The sequence below is a fragment of the Panthera pardus genome, unplaced genomic scaffold, assembly GCF_024362965.1.
Source record: "Panthera pardus isolate Hobbes unplaced genomic scaffold, ASM2436296v1 HiC_scaffold_1, whole genome shotgun sequence".
NCBI lineage: Eukaryota > Metazoa > Chordata > Mammalia > Carnivora > Felidae > Panthera > Panthera pardus.
In genome coordinates, this window is record NW_026526654.1 from 20,403,169 (window position 1) to 20,412,268 (window position 9,100).

General features: G+C 50.6%; 1 protein-coding gene across 1 annotated transcript; it reads left to right on the plus strand.

Annotated features, from left to right (window-relative positions):
• The first annotated feature begins 53 nt into the window (after positions 1-53).
• Positions 54-8,807, plus strand: ZIC5 (Zic family member 5). Its single transcript, XM_053891431.1, has 2 exons — positions 54-1,726; positions 6,046-8,807. Exons 1-2 carry the CDS (start codon positions 196-198, stop codon positions 6,486-6,488), a joined length of 1,974 nt encoding a protein of 657 aa, XP_053747406.1. The 5' UTR covers positions 54-195; the 3' UTR covers positions 6,489-8,807.
• The last annotated feature ends 293 nt before the right edge of the window (positions 8,808-9,100 follow it).

Genomic DNA, 9,100 nt, shown 5'->3' on the forward strand with positions numbered 1-9,100 from the left:
GAGCCAATCCGGCAGTCTTGGCTGCTGTCAATCACGATGTTCCCTCCAATCCCACCCATGCCATTTCCAAAATCTCGGTCCCACTGTGCAGCTCAAATGTGTTCTCTCTGCCAATCGCTGGAGGACAGAGTGGGAACAGGAATACGCAGAGTTAGGAGGCCAGGACAAAGAAGTTAAAGAGAGCCTAATATATACATGTTTTTGAAGGTGGGCAGAGGGGAAAAAAAAGTCCCCCCAGTGAGGGTCTATGGGTCTGATTGTGTAGTTCTGATGGAGCCCCCTTTGAGCAAGAGGAACCCGCCAGCGCTGAGATTAGCGGATTTGGCAACGGCTCAGGCCAGGCCGCTTCAGAATATGACAGGCTTCCCGGCGCTGGCCAGCCCGCCCGCCCACTCCCAACTCCGCGCCACAGCCACGCACCTCCGCCCTCGGGACCTGAGCTCTGACCCCGGCGTGGCCATCACTCCGCTCGGACCGGAGCACATGGCCCAGGCGAGCGCGCTCGGCCTCAGCCCTCCCTCAAAGGCGCTCCCGGCACATCCCGAGGCGCCGGCGGCCGCCGCCCGCGCTGCAGCCTCGGTCGCGCACCCCGGCGCCAGCACCTACCCCGGTGACGGGGGCAGCGGCCGCGCGCAGCCCTCCGCGCCCCCGCCCCCAGCCCCTCCTCTTCCTCCCTCCCCTTCACCCCCTCCTCCTCCCCCTCCCCCTCCTCCTGCCCTCTCGGGCTACACCGCCACCGACAGTGGCGGCGGCGGCAGCAGCGGCAAAGGCCACAGCAGGGACTTCGTCCTCCGGAGGGACCTTTCCGCCACGGCCCCCGCGGCGGCCATGCACGGGGTCCCTCTTGGAGGGGAGCAGCGGTCTGGCACAGGCTCCCCCCAGCACTCGGCCCCGCCTCCTCACTCGGCTGGCATGTTCATCTCGGCCAGCGGCACCTACGCGGGCCCGGACGGTAGCAGCGGCGGGGGCCCGGCGCTCTTCCCCGCGCTGCACGACGCTCCGGGAGCCCCCGGCGGCCACCCGCACCCGCTCAACGGCCAGATGCGCTTGGGGCTGGCGGCGGCAGCGGCAGCCGCGGCGGCTGAGCTGTACGGACGTACCGAGCCGCCTTTCGCGCCGCGCTCCGGGGATGCGCACTACGGGGCGGTGGCGGCCGCTGCAGCCGCCGCCCTGCACGGCTACGGAGCCGTGAACTTAAACCTGAACCTGGCGGCGGCTGCTGCTGCCGCGGCAGCCGGACCGGGGCCCCACCTGCAGCACCACGCGCCGCCCCCGGCGCCGCCGCCGCCGCCGCCGGCGCCCGCGCAGCACCCGCACCAGCACCACCCCCACCTCCCAGGGGCGGCCGGGGCCTTCCTGCGCTACATGCGGCAGCCAATCAAGCAGGAGCTCATCTGCAAGTGGATCGACCCCGAGGAGCTGGCCGGGCCGCCACCGCCACCGCCCCCGGCCGGCGGCGCCAAGCCCTGCTCCAAAACTTTCGGCACCATGCACGAGCTGGTGAACCACGTCACGGTGGAGCACGTGGGCGGCCCAGAGCAAAGCAACCACGTCTGCTTCTGGGAGGACTGTCCGCGCGAGGGCAAGCCCTTCAAGGCCAAATACAAGCTCATCAACCACATCCGCGTGCACACGGGCGAGAAGCCCTTTCCCTGCCCGTTCCCGGGCTGCGGCAAGGTCTTCGCGCGCTCGGAAAACCTCAAGATCCACAAGCGCACTCATACAGGTGGGTGTCTGTCCCCGGCCGCGCCGCCGCCGCCGCCTCCCGCGCCGCCGCCGCTTCCGCCGCTGCTTCTCTTCCTCCTCCTGCTCGCCTTAATTTTTCCCTCCTTCTGCTGCTTCTCTTCGCATACGTATAACCCGGACATGTGACTTCTTTTTTTTCTCTCCCCCCCTTTTTTTCTATGAATAAGTAATTCGATAGCACACACAGGCCCCGCGCTGGGTTCCCACACGGTGGAGTCTCCAGCGCGCTCGCAGCCCCTCCGCCGGGACCGGCAACGCGCTCCAGACGCCGCCGCCGCCGCCGCCCCGGAACAGAAGCAGCAGCAGTCGGAGCAGGAAGGAGCCCAGGACGGTCGGCAGCCCCCATTCGCCCGGCCCCGGGAACTTGGGGAGGGCGATGGGGAAGGGGGACCGGAGCTGGAGCCGCCCTGGTGGCTCTTCCCTCCCCACCTGGTGGCAGAGCCCGCACCGTGCTCCGAAGCGCGGGCGTGCGAGGGGGCACGTGGGATTTACTCCGATATTGAGGCGACCAGGCCCAGCTCAATGTGGCCCTTCCAGGAGGGGAGGGGTCCTGTCCCTCCGGGGCGTGGTGCAAAATGCCATAGAAATGCGCCCTTGGGGCCCTGAAGACCCCCCCCCCCACACACACACACTCACGTTTCCCACACATACATCTTCACGTGCACACAGCACACAACTTCACACACCCGTATCTCACATACTACCCCCCCCCCCCACTTCCTGGTAGCTGGAACACCCATATGCCCTGACACGCTTATCTTCCACATACACCCTCACATACGCACACTTCCCCATTTACACACCTTCATACATACCCATACAGTATCATACAGCTGTCACACACATTTTATCACACATACCCTGCAAGGTGCTAGAGAACTTGGCTTTGTCCTTTCAAAGAGGATTCTATTTGGAGGAGGGCAGGGTGAGCTGCAGTCTCCTGCGGTCCTTGGTACCTTCCCCCCCGTAAGAACTTGGGGGAAGCCCCCAGCGCTGTGGGGACCCCTCCCATCCCAAAGGCGGCTGCGGCGTGGGGCGGTGGGGTGTTTACTGTGGGTCGTGTGCCTCCATCGAACGTACTAGCGCGTTGGGCGAAAGCGCTGATGAGCGCGAGCAGTCGGGATTTATAGGGATAGACAATATTACCCCTCGGAGGACACTTAAGTAACTGGAGTTTACATTTAGTAATTACTTGGCTGATTTATCGGCGCTGGGCGGCAAGGAGGCAGCCGCCGCGCGTGGGCCCAACGCCTGGCCAACAGCCGGAGCCCGGGGCATCAGGGGGTTCTGCGTGCAAGCCGGGTCAGTGTGGCCTGGGGCTGGGCCCGGGGCCTGGCTCCTCCCGGCCATCACCTGATAGGCCTCCTGTGCACCGATGCTGGGCTGGGAGCACATCTTTCCGGGAACTCCGTTGGCCAGCCCCCTGCTTTTCTAATCGAGATGGTCCACCCTAAGGAATTTTCCAAAAGGAAACTTCCCACGAGGCTCTCGGAAAAACTCCCTGGCCCGCTTAGCCAGCTGTTTGCCCCTGTGCCTGGCACTTGCCGCCAGGACAGGGGCCTGGAACCGTAAAGGGGGCTCGCGGGGCGCGGGAGGTGAAGCCGCCCCCAACCCCGTCCCCTATGGGCACCCTGAAAGCAGAACCTGCGGCCTTGGGCCTTTCCCGCCTTTGCAGGCCTCGGAGAGAGAGTGGACCTTTTCTTCTCCGCCGCCGGACCTGAGGATAGTTTCTTTCCCCGTGGAGCACAGAACTGGAACTTGCTGGCGCGGAAGCTGCCACGGGTCGCGGCTCCCTCCGACGGCAGTCCAGGGGGAGAGGGGCGTGCGCGCGCGCGCACGGCGGGGGCGGAGATCCCGAGCACTGCGGGCCCCTGGGCAGTAGTGTTTTCTGGTTTCACGGCGCGCTCAGGGTTGTGTTTCCTGCCCGGCTGCGGGTGGCGGAGTGGTTCTCGCCGAGGCCTTCAGGGAGGGGTACCGGCGCCTCATGTTAGTGCTCAAACCGGTGCCAGGGGATTTTGGCGGTCCTTAGGCCGCTTAGCAGTTGAGCATTGAGTGCGGACAGGGACCATTCCGGAACCCCCTCCCTACCACGGCGCTCTCCCTTTTGGGGGTTATTCGGAATCCCGGAACAGATTGATCAAAGGGAATAATCCCCCGGCCACTCCCGAAGGCCCATTTCCTGACCCACGTTCCTCCCATCCCCACCCCCATTCGGTTTATAACCTTCTTTGGGCCAGACTCGAGTTCTCTGGGAGAGGGAACTGGTAGAACAGAGAGCAGCTCACGTAGCCTCCTTTACTCTCTCAGATTCTGCAAGTAGTTAGATTCTGATTGACTCCTCTGTCGGAATCTGAAATGTAAACACTGGGGTTTCTCACCCTTTCCAGTTAGCTGGAATTTGCTCACTGTTCCCCGCCTAGGCCCCCTGAATAAAACAAGCAATTCTTTCACCTTTACTTATTTTTTCCTTCTATTTTCGTCCTTAATATTACCTTAATCCCTACTTTTCTACTCCCCCCACCCCCCACCCCATTCCATATCTCCCTTCTCTGGGCGTAATTGTTTCTCTTCATCGTGGTCAGTGGTGGGACCAGCAGTGCTTAGAGCTACTGTATTCTTCACAATCCGGGATCCTTAGCGAGGACAGGAGCAACTCCAAACGACACTGCACATTTGCATAGGGTGAATAAAACCACTCAAGCCTCCCTATGGAAGGAAGGCCCATTATAAATTTTTAAATAATGCTGTATTAAATTAGAATTATCTCCAACTTAAAAGTAAAACTCAGATCAGGATAGATAACTGATATTTTTATGAAAAGTGATTAACTGTTTTGTTGTTGTGTTATGTTGTGTTTTCCCCTCTATAGATCAGTGTAGGAAGTGTATTTGAATAATATTTAATTTCATTTTTAAACAGTATTTAGAGGTAGGGGAAGTTATAGTCCAGGCATCTGAATACTTTCAGATGTGTTAACACACTCTGGCATCCAAGCCTTTGTCATTGGTGAAATTAAAAAGAAAAAGAAAAAAAACTACACTGAAATAGTTGTATATGAAAATTCACCACAAAAATTTATGTACACTAAACTGTCTTAAATAGTTGCTTTTTGAGAAACGTATCCAAAACCAAGGAAGAAGCCATACCTAGTGAGCCACCAGAGTAGGTCCTGAAATTCAGTAGAGAAACTCAACTTAATTTTTAAAAATCATTTAAATATGAGGGAGATATTATTAAACAATAGTATGTATGAGATGACTGGTTCAATTATGACTCAAATACATCAAGTTCATAGATACTTAGGTGAGAAGGAAAATTCCTACTGCTACCTGCTGTCTTCCTTTTTTGCTTTTTAATACCGAGGTGTTGTGGCTGAATTTCTAGTTGTGTTATTAACATGTCCACTCCCTGAACTAGGGCCTTGTGTTTAAAGGCATTGTGCTCCTGGGGTGGTTAGAGCAGCTTAAAGGGACGATGGGCCAAAGACTGTGGTAAACAGTCCCTTTTCTGACTATTAAGTGGGGTAGAAGGCTGTCAGAATACGTTTCCATGGGGCATCAGGTACAAGCTAAGTTCTGGTTGCAGCTTGTGGTCTTTATTCACGTTTCCGAGGTTCTGTTCCAAAGGCTCCTAATTGCCCTGCAAGTTGTGAGGAAAGCTGGGAGAAAGAAGAGGCCAACAGCCTCGCCTCTGCCCATCCAGGCTTATATGAAATCTAGTGATGGGACTGTGTGTTTCACAGGTGCCTTTGTTTCTAAAGAGAACGGGGTTTTGCCTTATTTCCTTTCCCATCGGTGGAATCCTGGGGACGCTCTGAAACAAAATGCCGTTATTATAATTGCATGGCACCTCCCCCACTTCACTTTTAATTTAGTGTAATGTGCTTACTTTTCTCTTTTTTTTATATCCTTCCCCCAAGCTGTGGCTTTGGAAGAATCATTTTATTAGCATTTATATTGACAGGGGATCTGCTTGTATCCTTGCAGGTACAGACCTTGAGGGCAGTGAGGACAGGGTATCTGGGTCCTTGTTGGATTTTGGTGTTACATCCTGGATCATGGTCTAGCCATCGTCTCCCTGAACCCTCTGGTACTGCAGGGACTGACATCTAGCCACTCACAGGCCCAGTGTCCCTTCCCTGTTGCCTTCTGGAACGTAGGAATTAGGAATAGAAACCAGGCTGGGGTTGCTCTTCGAGAGAATGGGAAAATGCATCCTCATTTCTGTTCCAAGATTTCTCTCTCTCAGGTGAGGGGTCTCTGAAAAGCAATTGTTGACCTGCCCTCTGTTTTGTTGCAGGGGAAAAGCCTTTCAAATGTGAATTTGATGGCTGTGACAGGAAATTTGCCAATAGCAGCGATCGGAAGAAACATTCCCATGTCCACACGAGCGACAAGCCTTACTACTGCAAGATCCGAGGCTGTGACAAGTCCTACACTCACCCCAGCTCTCTGAGGAAGCACATGAAGATTCACTGCAAGTCCCCACCACCTTCTCCAGGAGCCCTTGGTTACTCCTCAGTGGGGACTCCAGTGGGTGCCCCCTTGTCCCCTGTGCTGGACCCAACCAGGAGTCGTTCTAGCACTCTGTCTCCTCAGGTGACCAACCTCAATGAGTGGTATGTTTGCCAGGCCAGTGGAGCCCCCAGCCACCTTCACACACCTTCCAGCAACGGAACCACTTCCGAGTCTGAAGATGAAGAGATGTATGGGAACTCTGAAGTCCCGCGGACGATACATTAGAATTTACTAGTAATAATAATAAGTAATAAGTGGGAGTCCTTGGACCATATCCTAACCTGAGACAATGCCGAGCCTGAGACAAACCCTTGACTCAGACTTGCCACCGGGTCTAATTAGCCCTATTTATTCAGTATGAAACCCTATGGTGTTTGTACATTTAATTAATTTAATTAAGATATTTGGGCTTTTTTTTTTTTTCTTAGAAAACAAACAAACAAACAAACAAACAAAACCCAACCAAGCTGGACTTGTAGGTTACAGGGGAACAGGGCTAGGAGCAAAATGTACCAAGGGTTAATGGATATACACACTGCTGACTCAATATATGTATATTTGGAAATGAGCAAGAAAAAGCATTAAGTCGGAACTCAACACAGCACCAAGGCCCTCTGCATTTCCTGGAGTGCCTCGAGATTGCCTTTAACACCATAACGAGGGCTTCTCTGGAGCCTCTTTGCCTCCTCCTTGGGCCCTATTTCTGAAAAGGCCTCTTGATTGTAAACCACACACTTGCTGCATTGCCAACAGATCTTAGACTGTACCTGTGTCCAAAAATATTTGTAAAAAAATCCTTTGAGTTCTAATAGTTGTGATTTTAACTTTCCACTCTTTTATTACTGCTCTCATCTTAACACAGTATTTTTATACGGGATTATCTCTTCAGTACCCTGCTTGTAGGATTTAAAAAGAAAAAAGATGCAGCAACCTTATTACGTCTCCGCGTATTGTGCTACTGTGATTGTTCCCGCAAAAGTGGGGACAAGAACACGCTGCTGCAACAGTCAACTGTGAAGCTGTGATATTTTATAAAATAGAAGAAATTCAAGTGCTTTCTTTTTTCTCTACGGTTTTTTTTTTTAATCTGAAATCTCAGATGCTGCCTTTTTACTGTGTCCAAACTCCTTGTGTCATAAAAAGATAAGTTTTAGAGAAGTTTTTTGGGATGCCAAAATTAACAGGCAAGTCTAAGGAGGTGTGATGTTGGCAACATGCCTACTTTTTTGGGAAAGCTGTTGTTTTTAAGACAGGCCAACCCCTCTTTTATACTGTTGTATCAGCCTTTTAAAAAGTCTTTATTTTTCAATGCCCGGAACTGCATTTTCATGCATTTTTTCCCACCTGAGCACTAAGCACACTGAATTCTATCCCATTTGAAAACGACAGTGTGCGAAGTGTATGATTTACATGAAAAGAGGGGAGGGAGTGGCTATACATATTAAAATTTTTAAAAGGTTTCTAGTTACCACCAAACACTGATGAATGTGTGACCTTTGCCAGAGCTGTCAAGCTAGGATAAAAAAGGTCAAGGACCTAGGACAATAACTCTTAGTCAATTTATTTTCACTTCATGCAACACATCTTGTGCAAAATATAGTCCATCATAAACATCATACAAATATACTAAAGAGCACTAATTTATCCTCAGAGACCCTGAAGACACCCCCTCCCCAGGGTTTGTAGAAATTTGTTTTGTGTGCTGTGAGTGGTTGATGTAGTCTTGTCATTGTTAATAACTTGTATGTGAACACTATTATTTGTACAGTTGAATTAATTTATTTTCAGACATCATCCTTTGTTTTCCTGGAAGAGTTCAAAGCACACCAAAGAATTATATTATACATTTTGGTGAAAGATTGTCGTTTATGATCCACGGTTTATTTAAAAAAAAAAAAAGGAAAGAAAATGGGGGAATATATTTTTAAGCTTACTTGAATGAACAACGTAATGTGAAAACCAGGACTCTTCCTGCATGTTTTTTTTGCATTGTGTTGACGAGATTATATATAGTTTATAGATATATTCTATTACTAGTACAGTGCATGGTGCTGTCACTTTGAAAGCCTTTCAATGTTGTCTTCAGATTGTTACAGTGAATATGAAACATGCAGACCCTCCTTTATAAAGAAAAAGACCATAAAACTTGAATATAAAATAATTCTACATTTTTAAAGTTTATTTGATTTTCGTATTATTCACTTTCAAAGCTCTTTCAAATAGACAAAATAAGGTATGAACTTTGGGGGGATAATTTATGTATCGTAAACTTATTAGAACAAAATATTCCTGATTTATAATGAGTTGTTTTATTTATACAACTTTTTCAATGGTAGTTTGCACTATTCTTTATTATGCTACAGGTTTATTTATTCTGAAACAAAGGAATATGTATTTTATGTATTTTGCCATGCATAGGTTTACTCTGCCACAGATTTATTGGTTCCTGATACACCTAAAATAAAAACTTAAAATGTGTACCTCCAATAGAAAGAAAGCAAGAATGATTATGAAGTAAAAAATTTAATAAAGGTATTCTTCCTATGTATTGCTCATGTTTTGCCTAATGGCATATTTCTGCCATTCTTTTACAAATAGAACAGGTTGCTGACTGGTGAACATTGGGTCTTCTTGAGCTCTTTATTTCTTAGCCTCTCCCTAGCAATAAAATATTTTTACAGCTTGGTTTAACTTACCATCTAATCTAGAAAATACAATATTTATGAAGACTAAGCCCTGTAAGTTGCATGTAACACTAACATAAATCTTAGGGGTTACTGCACTCATTTGTTAATAATATCCTTGGAGATCCTATTCTGTGAAAATCTGAAAAGTGA